This window comes from Anopheles maculipalpis, chromosome 3RL (genome assembly GCF_943734695.1).
Source record: "Anopheles maculipalpis chromosome 3RL, idAnoMacuDA_375_x, whole genome shotgun sequence".
Lineage (NCBI taxonomy): Eukaryota > Metazoa > Arthropoda > Insecta > Diptera > Culicidae > Anopheles > Anopheles maculipalpis.
The window spans coordinates 35,070,568-35,088,955 of record NC_064872.1 but is presented as its reverse complement, the minus strand read 5'-3'; the positions used below and the strand labels follow the sequence as shown (position 1 = coordinate 35,088,955).

Genomic DNA, 18,388 nt, shown 5'->3' with positions numbered 1-18,388 from the left:
TAATGTTCTAAAATTCTATTTTTATATTTTTAAAACCATCCGTTGAAATAAAAATTCTTCAGTTTGCAGTTTGTAGATATTTTTCTAATTGTTGTATCATTGAAAAACCGTATTAATGTATGAAATCATAGTCAATACTTGCGTTTTTAATCTAAAGCTTTTTAAGCAACTATATATTTTAAAATAACTGAAATTAAAAAAAAACTCTTCACAAAAAGTTACGGCACTAGCTGTCACTTACCAGGACCATACCGGATGCTCATTGTGCTACGCTGCTCGCGAATCCGTCTTTTTATTTACAAAGAAAAACTTCCTGCCAGTGGGAAAGTCCGAGCAAAAAGGAAACACACAAAATTACTCGTCTCGCCCTGCTGCACCCCAAGCGGTCACAGAAAATCGTACCACGCGTCGAAATTCGCGAGTATTAATCCATTGCCCAGGCTGCATGTGATCTGTGGAATCGTTACCCTGCCTGCGTTTTGGAGTGTTTTTATTACGGGGAAAAATCGTGCAAAATCATTCAACTCAATCTTACTAGCGTGCGTGCGTGTTGCATCTGTGTGTGCGATAAACAAGACAAGAGTTGTTTTGTTTATCAGCTCGCGGTCATCCCGAAGCAGGCACTGCCAACCGTTCCAAAGTGCGTAACCTTTTTTTGTGAACAGGATTGTTTGCTGCGTCGTAGCCAGAAAGTCGATTTCCGTATTTTGCGTATTGCTTTCGTCGTCGTCATCAGCTCTCCGTTGCTGCTGCTCAGTAGTGGTAGTGGTTTGTACGATCCACAGCGTTCCGTTGACCCCACGTGCGCACTGTTCGCGGTATCCTTCGTGGCATCTAGAAGCAGAAAGTATCGAGGCTGTGTGTGTGGGACAGCCCACCCCTCCGGAGGAACCATATCAACACCAGCACCCGACGTTGATTAGAGTGCGCGTGATAGGTTTTGCTGTATTGCCGCCGCCGTCGCCACATCACGTCACCGTCACCGTCACCAGCATCATCGGCCGCGCCGTGTTTCGCGTACGCGCTCCTGCATCCAAACCGCCGTCGTCAATGTGCAGCAGCAAGGATGAATTGCGAAATACTACCGCAGGACATCCAATCATTATTGGAATACTTCGCCAAGAACATGTACCGCGCGAAGGATTGTGAAAATGTAGGTATAGGCTGGTTGTCTCGGTATAACCGTGTCGCGTTTCATGTCTTCTCAAGGGCATAGTGTAGTGTAGTAGCACACCATCAAAAAGCTGCAAAATATTGCGAAAAAGAAGGTCATGCACGACGGGTGGGGTGGACTCGGTGCTCGAAGCCCAAAGAAGAAGCCCCATCATAGTAAGCCATCCCATATAACCTATTCACCCATATTCCGCGTGACGTTGACATTTATCGCCTGTCCCCTGTCTACTTGATCCCTCTGGAGGTTGATTGTATGGTGTTCCATGTGCACAGAATGTTTTTTTTTCTTGCTCGTACACCAGCACAAGGGGGGCCTTGTTGTCGAAGTACATTCCGCGATAAGCGGAACCACAACCCTACGCGAAGACCTTGCTGGCGCCACCGTCCTTGGTCCGGTTTCCGGTGGGTGTATTGGTGATCCCACGGGAATTAGCAGCAAATCTTGAATAACATTAAAACACACACGTGGATAACATCAACATGGGGTGGTGGGTGGTATCATGAAGCTGGCGGGCGGCACAAGCATGTTGTGAAACGTTGTCAGATTTGTGTGCCCTCGATCAAAGTAGCCAAAGCCACGCACACCATTGCATTTACACCGCCTGTTACACAGAAAGCGAGCGGGGCAAGAAATTCGCTAATTTGTAACAATACTACTGTTGTCCTTTTCTATCATGTAGTCAGACAGCGTCACCGTCAGAAAGGGGGTGGTGGGAGCACTTTATTTACTACGCGCTTAAGTAATCCAGCGCGGCAGACAACGACGTACACATATGCGGTTTGCGGGGACGGAAATCGCGACACTACGGAAATGATATTCTTGGTTTATTCGCAACACGCCGGTGTGCGTGTGTAGCAGTCTATAGCAAACAAAAGGGAAAACGTAACCACCCAATAGAGGGAGAAATGCCAGACAACAACAAACACATAACTCCGTTTTGCTCTTTGTTGCGGCACTATCGGATGCTTTGTGTGTTTGGACACGTTTCGGATTGTTATTTTTATCCAAAGCATCCACCCTTACCCAACCACCCACCCAACTTTCCCATCGTTACTCATGACTGGGATGTGTGTACATCAGCATCCTGTGCAGCACAGGTTGCTCTTTTCCTTCAATTCGTACGATTTGGTACGAGAGCGGTTGATTAAATTTTCAACTGAAGGGCATCTTAGTAGAAGAACGTAAATGCTCAGGAGGCTGTGATAAACTCAAGCAAATTTGTTAAACACCCAAAGGAACATGAAAGTATATGCTAATTTTAAAACAATTCAATTCTGAAGAGAAAACCCTTAATCGAAATCCGATAGGCATTGCTTCGTAGGCAAATCAAAGCATTTGTTGTGTGTACACCGTTCTGTGCCGTTTACCAGCGCGTTATTTGTTTACATCGCAATTGATTCTGGTTCATGCTAAATTTTGCAATAAACACAGGGGAAAAAATCACTTTAAAAAGGGGTTGCGTTATATTTGCAAACAGCAAAGCTATTTTTAGTTCTAGTGATGTTTTGTTGTTTCCTTTTCGGTCGAAGAAAAGAAGGTTTATTGTCCATACAAAGAAAAAGGAAACAGCTGACTTGTAGTTATGCAGGGGATTGTTTTTATTCTCAACTCCTCTCAGCATTAAATGTCGAACATAGCACTTCTACAACTTCGAGATGCGTTGCTAGCTTTTACGCGAGCTACTGTTGATCAAATAGGTTACGATTTTATCGAAGTTTGAGTTTTTGATAAATTTCAAAGTAGTTGGATAATAGACCCAAGCTTTCGGGAAGTTAGTATTAGATACGAGCTCTGTATAATCTAGACGATCCAGTGCCGAATCCGGCGATCCAATCCCATCGAGACCGTTCGCTCGTAGTGAGGACTCACTATCCAACTTCGTGGTAACAATAACTCTAATAACATATTAGATGGCCGGTATTTCCTAGAAAGTCTTTTTAAAAACCCCCTTTGATCTGCTACTGTGGCAGTGTAAATGATGGGTGAATGTAATCCGGGAACCTTTCTCAATTAGACTTTAAAAGCTTCGTTACAAAGAAGAAACAAAAACAAAGCAATATTAGTTATTGCACAATCCGATTGTATTTGCATGAAATCGTGGATCGAATGTGCCAATGTAGGAGCTTCCATAAAAGAAAAAAATCAAACATACACCATGCACATTCCTTCACGCTATTTTATAACCTATATTCAACCATTGAAACCCCTCGGTTGGTTGTCTCTGCACGCAATCACACCCATTCTGATGTATTTTTGTGTTTGTTCTCCTTTCCTTTCAACGTAGGGCAATGACGTTATGCACCGGTGTAACGTACTACTCCAGCAGGACTACAGCGTGATCGAGATCAGCAACACTACCGGTGAGCTATCGTCGCACTATCCCAGTACGCTGCTAATACCGGAGTACGAGTACAAAAATCTCTCCGGCAGCTCAGGCAATAATACTCAGGCACCATCAGCACCGCCAACAACCGGCGGTTCTAATAATGGATTCGCCAGCATCAATGACTTTCTCACACGATCTGGCCAGCCACAAGCGCCTGCACAACCGCCACCACCAGCACAACCACCACCGTCGACCGTTCCATCTAGTGGCCCCGGGCAGCAAACCATCTACGAAACGACGTACGATGGTAACAAGCTGCGCGATCTTATTAACAAAGCCCGTTTCGCACGGTGCCGGGCACGGTTTCCGCTGCCGGTTATACTGTACAAGGGCAAGTACATCTGTCGCTCGGCCACATTGTCCGGAGGGCCGGAAATTTATGGCCGTTCCGGGTTGGATTACCTCTTCTATAGCCTAGACTCAACAGCTACCTCTCCGACGTTAGATGGTAAGTTGTATGAAGTTCTTAAATGTGTTGGAAATCCCAATCTTTACAAGGATTCGACTCTCAGAATCCGAACCGTTAACATGTGTTCCGTATATTGAAACATTTCTTCTGCAATCTGATTCCTAGAATAGTCAATAATCTCCATTAACTACCCGTAATAAGTTACCGGTCAACATTGTATAACCAAAGCATGTTTCCAAGGGTTCAGAAATCGCGACTAAATACTGCTTTTCCTAATTCAACACAAATAAAACAGACAAAATCTCACTTCTCACTATAGTGAAAAGTGGCTGCACACTATAGTGAGAAGTGAGAATTTAATGTCATTGAAGATAGAGAATCCTAATCAGAACGGCTCTCAATAGAATCCAATTCGAATCTAATCCAAATAAGATCGAATCTCATTGAAATCCCTTTCAGATCATTTCCCAATGAAATCTAATCGAATCAATTCCCAATGGAATCCCAATCGATTCGAATCCCTTTGAATCCGAACAGGGATCGAATCCCAACGAAGTCCGAATCGTATCGAATCCAAATCGGATCGAATCTTTCAATTAGGATCCAATCCGATTCGAATTTTCCGAATCTACCAACACTAGTTGCTATTCGTAGTCCTATTCTTACAATATCATGTTTAATGAAATATGTCCCCTTTTTGTGTTACACCAAATTGCAGAGGAAGCGTACGAAGCGCGCGAAACCTCACTGCCCGAGGATACGTTCGAGGAACCGATCACCAACAGCGACTGGCAGCTGTTCGATCGCGTCCGTAGCCAGGACATTAAGCTACTCAAAACTCTAAACGTCGGCACGATTGTGGACTTTATGGTGGAGAAGAAGAAGGTAAAGTTCGGCATGAACGTTACGTCCTCCGAGAAGGTGGACAAAGAGAATCGGTACGCCGAATTCAAGATCATCTCGCTACCGTACCCGGGTTGCGAGTTTTTCCGTGACTACCGTGACAATAACTACTCCGGCGAGGGGCTCGTCTTCGACTGGTCACAAGCGCACGTCGATGCGAACATTGGTGTACCAGACGATACGGTGACGGCGCAGCTACAGATCGACTGGGAAAATTACAAGGATTGGGATCTGGTGAAGATCACGCAAAACTATCTGAAGCTATTGTTGCGCTACCTGCAGGACAGTAGTTCCGGGTTGCTAATACACTGCATCAGTGGGTGGGATCGTACGCCACTGTTTGTGTCGCTGTTGCGCCTTTCGCTATGGGCGGACGGTGCCATCCATCAGTCGCTAAATGCGGCCCAGATCCTTTACTTTACGATCGCGTACGATTGGCTGCTGTTTGGGCACAATCTGCCGGATCGTTTGAACAAGGGTGAGGTGATATTTTTCTTCTGTTTCTACGCCTTAAAGTATATCGCCGAAGATGAGTACAGCATTTTGGGACAACGGTAAGTCGCGCGGTGGTCGGGGCGGGTGTGTAGGAGTTTCGATTGATCGTATCGTGTCTCTCTTTGCAGTTACAAGAGTAAGCACAGCAGCGGCAGTAGCAGCATAGGTGTGATACGAACGGACAGCGAATCCATGCTCGACGGTATACTGCTCGATGGGGAAAGTAGAGGCTCGAGCGTTTCACTCAACTCGACGTGCAGTTGTCTGAGTGGCCGGAGCTCATCCCAGCACGATACTCAAACGTGCATCAGTGTCGGTGCGAATGGTGCTGCTGTTAATAGTGCACAGTCCGGTAGCGGTGGCATTAATGTAACGATCGGTGGTTCCATCATCCATCATCATGCGACTAGCGGTAGCCGGCCGATTGTTGTCGGTGGTGTACATAATTCACATGACGACAGTTTGAATGCGAGCAATGGGTAAGAGAAGCGTTTGTAAAATGTCGTATGGTGCTAATATTCCCACTTCCATTTGTTCATGCCAGCCAAAGTACGCAAATACCATTTTCCAATGTAGAACGAACTTTCTGGGTCCTTGACGTCAATTCGTGACATTCTCCTGAATAGGTTTATTTGATGTATATAGTATAATATATAGACTCCTCTTTAAAGAATATCGAAATACATTTTACTGAAGATACACATATCAATCGCTGTTTTATAGTGAAAAGTCACGAATTAAACTCGCTTAAGGACCTTACTATTCTACACTATCGGAAATTCTAATTAGCTTCGCTATTACCCCTTCGCCCATTCAACTACAAACGCGCTTAGAACCGTCTTTAATCTTTATTAGTACACATTTTCTCTTTGGACTGGCAACATATGCTGTTAAAAAATAGACTGATTTTATCGATTTTGTGAAGAGGCCTTCCAAAATCCTAGCATTCTACTCACCTGTTGATCGTTTTTTTATCATGTGTTTAATATACAGATAATAAACAGAGCATCATGAAATGATTTAAAACAGCTAAAAGTAAGAAAAATTTGCTGAAGAAGTGTGTCTGAAGCTTTTTTGCTTGAAGATCAGCGATCTTCCCTGACCGAAGAATTTGGCGATCGTCAAGAACATCCTGACCGCTGATCATAGCCGTTCCGGAGCTTGTAACATGTATCCAAGAAAAACGGTCAGCAACAAATAATAGAAATTTTTGAACATACCACAATTAAATGATCCTTTTTCAATCAGTTTGTGGTCTAAAGTGAAGACCAACTGACAGTTATTTGTAATACAGCAATCGTCAAGGTCCTAACTTTCTGAAGTGAAAGGTGGAAGTACAATGCTAATCAAACAGAAAGATTGAAACAATATTGCATCAATTGCGGTGTCTGTTTGTATGATTAGTCTATTCTTCTCAATGGCATACGTTTGTATCGTACAATCTGGCTCTCGTCAACGAGAGCCAGTGTTTGTTTTTACATTTTTTCTTTATCATGTATATCCTTTTACAATGTTTTTTTATTTCTTTTCTTTCTCTCTCCACCATACCAATATCCTTTTCTTGTGCATATTCTCCTTCCCATTCGTAAACGCAATATGACAAACAAAATCAAAACCCAACACACATCACACATCTCATGTTCCAAATTTTTTTGCCTCCAAATAGCAATGGCTGGTTAGCGCATAGTCACGATAGTAGTAATAGCAGTATTGGATGCATATCGAACGATAGTACTACTAATCTCAGTAATCATTGCGCTTGGTCACCGCAACCGAAAAGGTTAGTAGCTATGTTTTCTCCCTCTTTCACACACTCTTTCCCTCTCTTTCTCTATGTCAACGTCCTATCAAAATTCAATTTGTGCAAAGGGATTTCCATGCTACCTATGATATCCCCATATAGATTACTGTTATTTCAAAAAGTTCATTGAGCATCCCGCTATTCTATCTAGCATATTATTTATATATTTAAAATGCTAACAATTTTATCACACATTTCTTTTTCGCAGAACTAGTCCCGTCTCAGTACCGGTAGCGAGTAGATTAAGACAGCGCCAGGAATCGACGTCCTCCCTGTCCGTGGGTAGTTGGCAGATGATTTCTGGCACCGGTAGCCTTCGCAGTACAGACTCAGCCACGGAACTGCATCATGCTGCACCACACAATGCCCATCATCATCATCATCATCATCACCACCACCATCATCATCAACAGCAACAACAACAACAGAACCAGTTCCACCATGTATATAATAATCTGTACGGTAACAATCAAGGGTCAACTGCCGACACGACTACCGCAACGACGCCCAATGCTAATCAGCATCACCATCACGGTCCTGGATACGTTCCACTTTCTGGTGTACCAAACCTGCATCCTATGCAGCAATCACAAGACTCTAGCTGCTGTACGCTGCTGGACGATGAATGTTTCAGCTCGTCCTACAGTCACGACTTTTATGCCATGTAAGTAAATCCAAACGCGGTTCCCTACCAACGAGTTTCAATCTTTACTTTTATCTCTCTCGTTTCTAGGCGTCGTGAACGATTGAACCAAGTGCGGACACTTTTCTACAACTGCTACTACTCGACAATCGCATTCAAATTCAAATCGGTACCGGACTCGGCGCTCGGCAGTTTGCTAGGCAACTTTGCGGAAAAAGTTGGCCTTGCCCACCGGACATCGGTGTAGGACCGAGTTCCACCAGGCCGGTTAGGACTAATGCTGCCCGCCCATACCCATTAAATGCTTAGTCGTACAACAGTAGCTAGGACTATAGGAATTTGGATGTTTTGTGTGTGTGTGTGTGCGTATTTTGTGTATAAAAAAAGCGGGATAGGCTCAATGTCTTCCACACACGCACGCACACTCAGCACACACTGTGTTGGAATTGATTCGTCGTTATAATTTACCACCTTTTTTATTTTGTTAAACATTTTTCGTTTAAATTTTGTACTCATAAACCCTCCCCTCTATACTTTACGTTAAGCAAAAGCGTGTGTTGTAACTCAGGTGGAGTGTTTGCTCTGCACCCTGTTTCAAATCTACCGGCAGGTTGATGAGAGGGGGAAAAGTCGTTGTTTTGTTCCGAATAAAGTGCAAAACTGTGACTGCATAAAACGATGGGTGGATTGTGTTCTTTTTTGAGCTACGAATACCAATATATTTGATTTTTTTTCAATTTTTTAATTCAATAACCCTAACTTCTATAATCACCTACTCGGGTCTTCTTTTTATTCTTGGCTTAACGACCTCTAAGGTCATGCCGGCCATCGAAATGGCTTACTAGACTGCCGATACCACGTAGTTGGTTAGTCAGTCGTCACTACGGGGTGACGGTCCGGATGGGATACGAACCCCGGTCCTGCCGTTTGATGACCGGCGCCGCTGTCGCCTACACCACCGGGCCGATCCCACCCCACACCCGTGTAGGTCAGATAATTTTGTATGGGTGTTTGTTACTTGGTCGTATTTTAAAGCTTGTATCTTTTGATCTGCTCGTCGTAGTTGCATTTGCAATTACTAGAAAGAGAAGACTATTTGCTGTCGAGCTCGTAACATAACATTTAGTCAAGATTATAAAAATCTTTCTTTTTTTTTCACTTCTATAACTGTAATCTCCTTGCATCTACGATAAGCAATTGTTTGCTGTTCGCTGTTTGTATTCGCTCCTCTCGGCGAGTGCTCTTAGTGAGCTTTTTCTGGTCACGACACCGGCCATCAAATAACTTACTAGCCTTGTTGATACCACGTGGTTGGATAGTCAGTCCTCACAACGAAGAAATGGATCCGGATGAGATTTGAACTCCAGTCCAATCACCTCACCACCTTACCGTCCCTATTTTTGGGGGCTTTACTATTGACTAATACATTCTTTGGTGGCCAATCACTTTAATTTGCAACTGAATAGTCATTATATTAAATGGTATTGAAAAATAATAATGCAAAACATCCGGATAGCTGGCCATTGAAATAACGGTTAAGCATACAAAATCAAACAAAACAAATAATTGATCAGCGAGTGTACAAAATACGCTTTATTTACAAGGAAATAGTTCAAATGCTAGGGACTCAGCATTCAAACTATCCTAAGCAAATGCCTGCAATCCGGTGATGGCGCGTCCAAGAATTAGTGCATGGATATCGTGCGTACCTTTTGAAACGAAAGCAGAATCAAACAAAATAGTTAAAGTACGCACCACTAAGTGTAATCGTTTCCTTTCCCTGCTTACCTTCGTAAGTGTTAACCGCTTCCAAGTTCATCACGTGCCGGATGATGTGATACTCATCGGCGATTCCATTTCCACCGAGCATATCACGTGCGACGCGTGCAATTTCCAGCGCTTTACCGGCATTGTTGCGCTTCAGCATAGAAATCATTTCCGGCGTGTGTCTGTAATTTTAATGAAATGAGCGTAATACCATCTCGCTTATCGTTCCAACAATTTAACTTACAATTTTTGGTCCTTTAGTCGTCCAACGTGCAAACAAGCTGCCAGCCCGAGACTAATCTCCGTCAGCATATCGGCCATCTTTTTCTGCATCAGCTGATTCGCAGCGAGCGGTTTCTTAAATTGCTTCCTATCCAGCGTATAACCTCGGGCCACCTTTAGGCATGATTCTGCCGCACCGAGCGCACCCCACGCAATACCATACCGGGCATTGTTCAAACATCCAAACGGTCCCCGCATACCGCTCACATTCGGTAGCAAATTATCCTCCGGAATGCGCACCTCATCCATCAAGATCATACCGGTCGCCGAGGCACGCAGTGAAAACTTCCCCTCGATACGGGGTGTTGCCAAACCTTCCCCACTTTCCGCTCGATCGATAATAAATCCCCGCACCTTACCGTCTTCCGTTTTGCCCCAGACAATGCACAGATCTGCAATCGGCGAATTTGTGATCCACGTTTTGCTCCCGGTCAGTACGTACGTTTTCGTCTTCGGATCATGCACGGCCCGTGTTTCCATCGAGGACGGATCACTGCCGTGGTTTGGTTCGGTTAGCCCGAAACAGCCGATAATTTCCCCCCGTGCCATACGGGGCAAATACTTTTCCTTCTGTGCATCACTGCCGTAATCGTTGATGGCACCCATACACAGTGAGCTTTGCACGCTAAATGCAGACCGGTAGCCCGAATCGATACGTTCTACCTCGCGCGTTAATAGACCGTACGCGACATTGCTAACGCCGGCACATCCGTAACCCTTGATCGTGCAACCAAGCACACCGAACGAACCAAGCTCCTGCATAATCTCCTTGTGGAACACTTCATGCCGGTTCGCTTCGATCACACGGGACAGCAGCTTATCCTCGCAGTACGTCCGGAACGAATCGCGGATCGCAATTTCATCCTCCTTTAGCTGTGATTCCAGATTCAGCGGATCTTCCCAATCGAAGCTGGGACCTTCATCGGAAGGGGGAACGAGAGGAAAGTGAAAGTAATTGCCCACTCAAACATAGCAACATTACCTCCAGCGAATGGGACACACCGTGCGCCGCTGGCTATCTTATCGCGCAGATTGCTTTTTCTTTTTTTGTGCTTTTCCATTTGGCATGTGAAAAAGGCTCGCCTGACGACGACAACAAGATCGCGACGCGTAGTGACTGTCCTACGACTTACCTTTATCAGTTGACGCCGCTACAAATAGCACAGAGAAGGAGGAGGCATTAGCGAGAGAGTACGCACACGCAAAACTATTCACCAAGATAAGTCTTCCCCAAGATGTTCCCCACTTACCTCGGCAGGAACGGGCAAAAATCCCACGCCCAGTAGCGACCGGCTGCAGTTGTGCAATTTTACTTCCAAACAACAATCTTAGTGCCATTCTTGCTTGTTTTGATACGGGGACGTTGACGTGTGTCCTATGATGAGGTCACGGTAGTACACTGTAGTTGGTGGTGCGTAGATTCCTACACCACCCCGATCGCTTACTATGTCTGATGGGGGACGGCGAGATCACTTCAAGTTGAATAGTTCCTGTTTGGCACGAAGCTCGCGACGGACTAACGGCGACGTAAAGTGAACCAAGACCAAGACCAAGATAGTAGCGGGAACGATCCTCGACATCCGTTCCGAGGAGAGGATTGTATGTTGGGTGTATTCGCCCCACGCATATTCAAGTGTTTTTACGTCATTATCTTTTGCTTGCGTTTTTGATGGGGCAGGGCTCTTCAAACTTGTTTAGTGTCAGCGAAAGTTGTGCATTTTAAGGCACAAAACTGTGGAAAGTGGTACGAATTGGCTTATTTTTTTTCTCAAAAAAGGATTAAATTTGACATTGTACTCGCAGATGTCAACGTCAATGTACGGTTTTTTTTTCAGTGATTGTTCAAGGTGTTTGGGAGGCCCCTAGGGGATTGGCTATCGGGGGCCATCACCATCAAAATTAAAAAGGGCCCCTGGCTTCTATCCATAATCTTTATATCGTGTGAACGAGGAGTACTTTTCTTTGGAACTTGAGCACGATTCCTTGCTACAAAGCTAGTACTGTGAAGCTTCCAACACGGTACCCTAAGCAGACGTTAGATCAGCTGCTAATCTTCTTAGTCGTTAGAACGTTAGATCCGCTGCTAGTCTAGTTAGGCGTCGAAATTAAGCATCCTCACGATGAACCAAGCATAATGGAAACGCTAAATCTGGACGATTTCTATGGCTAGGACAATTGTTATCTAAAACCTTGCCATGGATTTCAGAACCCAGGTGCGCAGCAACGAGAGTTAGATTGGAGAGTTAGAGCTGCCTTTTGATTTTATTTTTGTTTATGGAGATCTGACTAGCACCTTTTCCTGAGGCCAAATATTAGTTGCTTTTATTCCAAGACTTTGGGGGCCTGCTACTTGAAGAGCCCTGCCTCAACAGCAAACAGCTGATAACACCCTCCCAAACATATGTGTGTACTTCTCGTCTCTACGAAACCGAGAGAGAGAGAGAACTGTAACGAACGCGTTTACATAGTGCGCAAATGCAACATACGTAAACACAAGATTCGCTCACGACTTTGGTCGTCGTCTTTGACGGCTGGATGGTGGTGTATTATCACTGCATCCCAACAATGGAATGGAGCAATAGTAACGCATCCACAAATTGAAGGCTGATAAGATTAGTACACTGCGAAGTTCCTTCATTGTTAAAGTGGCAATTCGAAGTGCTTAGTGCGTTCCCCGTTGGATTAAAGCGTGATGGATTGTACCTTGCTCGGTAAAACTATCGTCGTAACAGGTGCCGGACAAGGTAAGTGCTACAAGAAACAAGATTAGTGATTATAAGTGAGATCAAAATTAAATCGCGATCGTATCCACTTTTGATTAGGCATCGGGAACGAACTATGCCGTACGCTGGATCATCTGGGTGCAAAGGTGATTGCCGTATCTCGATCCCCGGGACCGCTGGAAGAATTGAAAGTAGAGTGTCCAAGGATTGAAACGATCCAGGTCGATCTTAGTGACTGGGAACGAACCAAAACGGCATTGAATCCTTTGGGAAAAGTGGACGGATTGGTCAATAATGCCGGTGTTGCCGTTATCAAACCTTTCCTCGAGCTGACAGAGGACGATTTCGATCGGTACGAAGCGTATTTTGCATCGCGTCTATCGCGACTATCATCATTTTGCAACTGTTTTTTTATTTTCAAACTTCCCTTAGCACATTCAACGTAAATGTAAAAGCAGCATTCAATGTCGCTCAACTGTTGGTCCCCAAGATGGAGCCCGGATCGAGCATCGTGAACGTTTCTTCACTCGCCGGGCTTAAAGCGATTCACGGCCACTGTGCGTACTCGATGTCGAAGGCGGCGATCGACGGGCTAACGAAAAATCTTGCCCTCGAACTTGGACCACGCAAGATACGCGTCAACAGCGTTAATCCGACCGTTATTCTTACGCGCATGGGCCGTGATAATTGGTCCGATCCGGCAAAAGCCGATCCGCTGAAGTCAAAGATTCCACTCGGACGGTTCGGCGAGGTGAACGAGGTGGTGGAACCGATCGTTTACTTGCTGAGTGAGCGGTCCAGCTTCGTGAATGGGCATTGCCTACCGATTGAGGGTGGATTTTTGGCCGGCAATTAGGTTAGAAGCATGTGATCGGATGCTGTTTTTGATTTTTCAATTATTAAAGAATAATATTTCATCTTTTATTGTGTGGCATTTTGTTTTCTTTTCTTCTTCTAATATATGGTAGGTATGAGAATCCATGAAATAAAAGCATAAATATGGTACCGTTTTTCTGAGTAACGATAACTAAAGATAGTAAATGAATAATATGCGTAAACGTGAATAGGGCCAATCCCTTGACTAATGCTTGTTTTGGTACTGGGTGTCTTTTTCCTTGCCTGTAGAGCGGATTTTAAACTCAAACGAACAGCTGTACTAATGATTGTTCCTGGTGTGTAATACAGTTAGTTGATCGATAGTATTGTGCGCCATTTTGTTTCAGCAAACGTTTAAGTACCTGGATGAGTATTTCGAGTGTGCCTGCATATACTTAAGTTCTAACAACACACAAATTGGGTTTGAACTATTTCCCGTGAGAAAACATCGGACTTAACGTGTATAATCACAAAACATCAAACCGCGTTTTTTAAACAGAATCCCGCGCAACTTGAAGGGTACGGAAACGAAGAAAATCGATCGAGATTCGGTGAGATATTTACCATCACAAATATTCCATCCATGGACTCCCCACTCATTCGCTTCGAGTTGTCTGTTAGCTGTGTTGCTAACCTAACCGTTAACATGTGCCACCAAAGGACGTTGCACATTGTTCAACCTAACATGGCAATTTTCGTATGGTTCGCGGCCGAAAACTACCCTGAGGTGTGTACAGACTTTCGATTGTTTAATGTATTGGTGGCCCGGCCTATAGATTCCGTCACAGCGTTACAGGGTTTGGGGTGAACTTTTATGCAGTACCGACACCGATAGCAACACCGGCCGCAAAGGCACACAGGAAAATGTGTAAATCATTCACCTTGCAGCCAGTCTCATCGCCGATCAGATTGGTGTACCACTTTTTGGCCTTTTTCGTACGTTTGTTAAGCACATCTTCGGCTTGATTTAGCTTACGATCCACGAACCGTTCCGCCTGGAAAAAAGGGAAAAGAAAATAGAAAAAGGAGGAAATTACTTTAAAGCGTTACATGATCCTTTCGATCGATTCTCATTATTGTAAAAGAAAGTTAATTACAAAACAATAATATAAAACTAAATGAACAAAACAAAAAAAACAAGCTTTGGTGGTTCTGCTCCCTATCGTATATAAGGATCGATAGAAAGTGCAATTTATTTTATAGCTAAAATCACATTCTTAGCAGGCAAACAGCTGTGAGAGCCATACAAAAGAGGAAGAAAAAAAACGCACAAAAAAGAAGAAAAAAAAAATAGTTTCACCACTGGAAACTAAATCGTCGTTTGTTTAAGAGAAAGATTCTTGATCATTCGATCGACTGGAAAACTGTTAAGAGATTGTGATTCTTGATTTCGTTCAATCGCATCCTCCGTACATCATGGCATTCGTTCTCGCTCTTTTGCTCCATTCTCCGGATACGATCATCTCGACGACGATCATGCTTAGGAAGCGATACCGATCAGAAAACCACCGAGAAATCCGGTTGCCAGATATGTGTTTGCTTTCGCTACTTCTAGCACCTGTAAGAAGACAGATGAAGGCATCGGAAACGGTGACGAAGATGATGATGACGGGAACGGCGTGTCGAGAGTGTGGAACAGAATGGTTGGGACGAGAAAAAATCATGATATGTATGGTGCAGCTGGTTGCAAATCCTCTTTTCTACGGTTAGGCGGGGGAAAAAGGCATCATTCGAGGTACACTCGCCCACGGGTACTCACCTTATCCGCCCAACTTGGCCCCTGACCGGTGACGGCTTCCTCCACCTTGTCCGTCACTTTGTCCACCTTTTTTTGGACCTTGTTCCAGTCGATCGAAATGATGCCCTGCTGGTTGGCCATCTGCAGCAGTATGATACCACCGCCAACTGCGATCGCTGCCATCTTGCCAACCTTCATCGTGATGTAACCGGTTGCCCTGTGGAAGAATGAAACGGAAAGAAAGGATACTTTAGGCACCATTGCACTTAAAAAACATTTTTTTTATTACCATCCACTTCCGGCACCGATTAGTATCTGTTTGGTGGCCGACTTTTTGCTAACATCGCCGACAAAACGGTCCAAATATCCGGCAGCGTCACTCATGGTTATAATTTCTTTGTTTGTGGCGTCTTTTCTAACTTTACCGTCGCTCATTCCTGTGGGGAGAAAATAGGAACCACAAAATATTATTAGTTTGTTGAGGGGGCTAACTTTTATTTTCCAGTTGACGTAATTGTAGATCAAGAGATACATTCTTATCAAGAGCAGACAATCCTCACAACTCGGATTATTATCATTTTGTTTGCATAGGTGCCAGAATTTATGGCAATGGCCTTCCTTTCAGCGCGCAACGATATGTATCAGCTGATCTAGTCTGCAAAGTCGTTTACTCTCCACTGCCTGCTATCTGCTACCATTGGCAAACCATTGTCTTCTATGGCGCCACCTGCTGTGGCTCATCGTTTCATATGACGGGGAGATGGTGAGACAAGCGTGCAAAAATATATTTGCTCTAGTGCAAATCGATTCACTTTCCATTCTCAATGGGTTCGAAAGCTTTTCTATTTTTACATGCACCATTAGATGTAGACAAAACTGCAGCTGTCCTAACCGGTTCAGCTCTAATATTTTCCGAACGTCTTCCAAGTTTTGTCGCAATTTTCCATACATTACGTAATAAGATTCTCGAATTCGCAGACACAAGTTCAAGCTCATTAGCTGGAGAATTAACTGTCTAGCGGAAATTGGTCGCAATTTTTTTGGCCGCTTCGCAGCGCAATTACATGATGAATTTAACGACGACGCCATCATGACCTCATCTCGAAGGCCAATATCACGGCGGTTTAAACGATGCATTGAACATGAGAACAATTTCGTCATTTCAAAGCGTTTCCCGACCACCCTCAAGAACTCGAACCACACACACACAGTATACCTTCCGGGAAAGTTACTTTTCCTCGTTTTACAAGATGCACATGCACTCCCAGTTTTACGTTTTCCCATCCCTCTCACCTGAGAAAACTTTCCGCAGTTTCGATTTCGTTCGTGTGAGAAAACTCACCGAACCCGAGGGCTTACGTTTAATTTTGCAACGTTGCGACTCGGTCTTTGTTGGTCGGGATTTAGAGGACGGGGTTTTCTCTTAAAGGCTACGTGTTTTCCCTAATCCCAGATTACACTCACACGCACCAGAAACTTGTTCTAGAACCACAGAAGCGATTTTCTTTGCTTTAATCTACAAGAAGCTGCAAGTTGCTTTGATGAAGGGTTGTTTTCTTTTCCCTCTTCTTCTTCAAGTCCTTTCCGTTTGACAGCTGTGACAGCGGGGATTCGATGCAGCGGCCCAGCAATTTTCGAACAAACATATTTTAATTTTAATACAAAACTTAAAGCCATTTCAATGATGCACAGTTTAAGTAAAAGAATTTTTTTATTTCAATCTATACTCCTTACACCATGGAGATCGTTTCCCAAAAGCTAATAAACAAATGAATTTGAGTTCGAAAATAAACGGAACACGTTCGCAGTGTACGCACGCTCACGTCATAGCTGTCAGTGGAGTTGTGTGTATTTTTCCCCCCGTACAGGCTCCGCGCGTTATCACAAATTTCGGTGCGTACGATCGTGTAAAATCGGAAAATTCGCGTAATCCGATCGATTACCGTGCGGTTCGATCGGTCATCGTATCCGCGTTGCCACTCGCAGAACAATGCGCTGATTCTGTGTCGGGCACACACACAGAAGTAGTGTTTGTTGTGTGTTTGTTGTGTGTTCGCGTGTAGTGTTTGTTGTGTGTTGTGAACAGTGTTTCCTTTCTCCACCCACTCTCCCGTGTTCACCTTTCTCCCAAGGTTTGCGTTTGGCATCGTCGCTGCATTTGGTAAACAGGAACATGATCCTCGAAAGCGGGGAATTCAGCGTTTCTACGCAAGAACTGCAAGCCCTTGCATCGCTCGACAGGTTAGTAGCGTTGGTCCGTTACCCTAACTCTAACAACCGATCACTGTCTAATATCCATTCCATTTCAGCCGCCAGTACGGGTTCCTGAAGCTCTCAGCACCGGAAAACTTGAAGAAGAAGGCACTGGTGTTGAAGGTAAGGTCACCTACCAAGCACGTCCTTAACCTTGAAATGTGTTTGTTTTGCAAAATTTTCGCTAATGTGTTTTCGCTTTCGTCGCAGGCCGTGAAATATATCGAGCGTATGCTCATCCAAGCTTACAATCAGAAAAAGGCTCACGACGATGAAGCGGATAAGCGAAAGGAGAAGTCATCGGGTGGGACTGGATTGGTGGACGGTGGTGTTAAGATAAAGCAGGAAGCCGAAACTTCACTCGCCGATGTTGGGGTGACTATCGACGAAAGTCTCCCAGCAGAGATCATGTCAACCGATGGCAGTGCGGAGACAAAACAGTCTTCCACCGTCGAAAATGAGATTAAAACGGAGAATGATGGCAGTGTGGCGATGTTGCAGGATGGTACGGAACAGGAAGATGCGGTGAAATCGGAATGTCGCACCGGTGACGATGGCGACAAGGATATTAACATTGATCCAAAAACGTACTGCAAGCTTGGCCACTTCCATCTGTTGCTTGAGGATTATGAAAAAGGTGAGAAAGCGGATAGAAATGCACTGGTGTCAGCGTGTAATTTAATGCTTATTTTGTTTGTTTCATGATTTATTTGTAGCCTTATCTGCGTACCAGAAGTATTATGCCCTTAAGCCGGATCATTGGAGAGATGCACCGTTTCTGTACGGGTTAGGGTTGGTGTACTTCCACTACAATGCATTCAGATGGTAAGTAGAAGCTTCCGAATAGGCCAGGAGTGCATATAAGTTGATATAAAATGCGATAAAGAAACGTTTCATGCGTGTGAAATATGGAAGCTGGCTTAGCACAACGCCAATGT

At 44.4% G+C, this 18,388-nt stretch overlaps 6 protein-coding genes across 8 annotated transcripts in view; 4 read left to right on the top strand and 2 right to left on the bottom strand.

Moving 5' to 3' along the window:
- The window catches only part of LOC126564281 (actin-binding protein WASF2), a 501,777-nt gene that overhangs the window by 110,714 nt on the left and 372,675 nt on the right, over positions 1 to 18,388 (top strand). The window lies entirely within an intron of this gene.
- Positions 984 to 8,059, top strand: LOC126565811 (myotubularin-related protein 14). The gene is made up of 7 exons (XM_050223021.1): positions 984 to 1,153; positions 3,459 to 4,008; positions 4,688 to 5,426; positions 5,496 to 5,846; positions 7,034 to 7,147; positions 7,377 to 7,832; positions 7,902 to 8,059. The coding sequence occupies exons 1-7, from the start codon at positions 1,067 to 1,069 to the stop codon at positions 8,056 to 8,058; spliced, it is 2,454 nt and encodes an 817-aa protein (XP_050078978.1). The 5' UTR covers positions 984 to 1,066; the 3' UTR covers position 8,059.
- LOC126564729 (glutaryl-CoA dehydrogenase, mitochondrial) lies at positions 9,441 to 11,224 on the bottom strand. The gene is made up of 5 exons (XM_050221823.1): positions 11,111 to 11,224; positions 10,994 to 11,011; positions 9,823 to 10,777; positions 9,600 to 9,760; positions 9,441 to 9,520 (listed from the first exon to the last, which is right to left on the bottom strand). Exons 1-5 carry the CDS (start codon positions 11,196 to 11,198, stop codon positions 9,456 to 9,458), a joined length of 1,287 nt encoding a protein of 428 aa, XP_050077780.1. The 5' UTR covers positions 11,199 to 11,224; the 3' UTR covers positions 9,441 to 9,455.
- On the top strand, positions 12,535 to 13,439 carry LOC126565297 (L-xylulose reductase). Its single transcript, XM_050222462.1, has 3 exons — positions 12,535 to 12,604; positions 12,683 to 12,935; positions 13,016 to 13,439. Exons 1-3 carry the CDS (start codon positions 12,553 to 12,555, stop codon positions 13,437 to 13,439), a joined length of 729 nt encoding a protein of 242 aa, XP_050078419.1. The 5' UTR covers positions 12,535 to 12,552.
- Positions 14,272 to 16,771, bottom strand: LOC126565488 (FUN14 domain-containing protein 1). Of its 3 annotated transcripts, none has more exons than XM_050222669.1 (4): positions 16,668 to 16,771; positions 15,487 to 15,634; positions 15,219 to 15,414; positions 14,272 to 14,454 (listed from the first exon to the last, which is right to left on the bottom strand). In XM_050222669.1, exons 2-4 carry the CDS (start codon positions 15,630 to 15,632, stop codon positions 14,272 to 14,274), a joined length of 525 nt encoding a protein of 174 aa, XP_050078626.1. In that variant the 5' UTR covers positions 15,633 to 15,634; positions 16,668 to 16,771. The 3 variants fall into 3 exon arrangements, with proteins under 3 accessions (XP_050078626.1, XP_050078625.1, XP_050078627.1); XM_050222668.1 differs by lacking the exon at positions 16,668 to 16,771 and adding an exon at positions 16,491 to 16,599; XM_050222670.1 differs by lacking the exon at positions 16,668 to 16,771 and adding an exon at positions 16,557 to 16,587.
- Positions 17,326 to 18,388, top strand: part of LOC126563810 (histone demethylase UTY) — a 93,821-nt gene continuing 92,758 nt past the window's right edge. Inside the window, exons 1-4 of the mRNA XM_050220559.1 lie at positions 17,326 to 17,438; positions 17,507 to 17,573; positions 17,661 to 18,087; positions 18,167 to 18,275. Coding sequence (XP_050076516.1) covers positions 17,371 to 17,438; positions 17,507 to 17,573; positions 17,661 to 18,087; positions 18,167 to 18,275 — 671 coding nt within the window. The 5' untranslated portion in view covers positions 17,326 to 17,370. The remainder of the gene's footprint in view (positions 17,439 to 17,506; positions 17,574 to 17,660; positions 18,088 to 18,166; positions 18,276 to 18,388) is intronic.

Bases quoted from the DNA above. Each gene is read 5' to 3' on its own strand.
- LOC126565811 (XM_050223021.1), top strand. From the start codon at position 1,067: ATGAATTGCGAAATACTACCGCAGGACATCCAATCATTATTGGAATAC. The intron at 7,148-7,376 runs GTTAGTAGCTAT...TCTTTTTCGCAG, and splicing joins TGGTCACCGCAACCGAAAAG to AACTAGTCCCGTCTCAGTAC. The intron at 7,833-7,901 runs GTAAGTAAATCC...TCTCGTTTCTAG, and splicing joins AGTCACGACTTTTATGCCAT to GCGTCGTGAACGATTGAACC.
- LOC126564729 (XM_050221823.1), bottom strand. From the start codon at position 11,198: ATGGCACTAAGATTGTTGTTTGGAAGTAAAATTGCACAACTGCAGCCG. The intron at 9,761-9,822 runs GTAAGTTAAATT...TTAAAATTACAG, and splicing joins CGACTAAAGGACCAAAAATT to ACACACGCCGGAAATGATTT. The intron at 9,521-9,599 runs GTAAGCAGGGAA...TCGTTTCAAAAG, and splicing joins AGCGGTTAACACTTACGAAG to GTACGCACGATATCCATGCA.
- LOC126565297 (XM_050222462.1), top strand. From the start codon at position 12,553: ATGGATTGTACCTTGCTCGGTAAAACTATCGTCGTAACAGGTGCCGGA. The intron at 12,605-12,682 runs GTAAGTGCTACA...ACTTTTGATTAG, and splicing joins CGTAACAGGTGCCGGACAAG to GCATCGGGAACGAACTATGC. The intron at 12,936-13,015 runs GTACGAAGCGTA...AACTTCCCTTAG, and splicing joins ACAGAGGACGATTTCGATCG to CACATTCAACGTAAATGTAA.
- LOC126565488 (XM_050222669.1), bottom strand. From the start codon at position 15,632: ATGAGCGACGGTAAAGTTAGAAAAGACGCCACAAACAAAGAAATTATA. The intron at 15,415-15,486 runs GTAATAAAAAAA...ATTCTTCCACAG, and splicing joins ATCGGTGCCGGAAGTGGATG to GGCAACCGGTTACATCACGA. The intron at 14,455-15,218 runs GTGAGTACCCGT...CCTTTTTTCCAG, and splicing joins GGCCAAGTTGGGCGGATAAG to GCGGAACGGTTCGTGGATCG.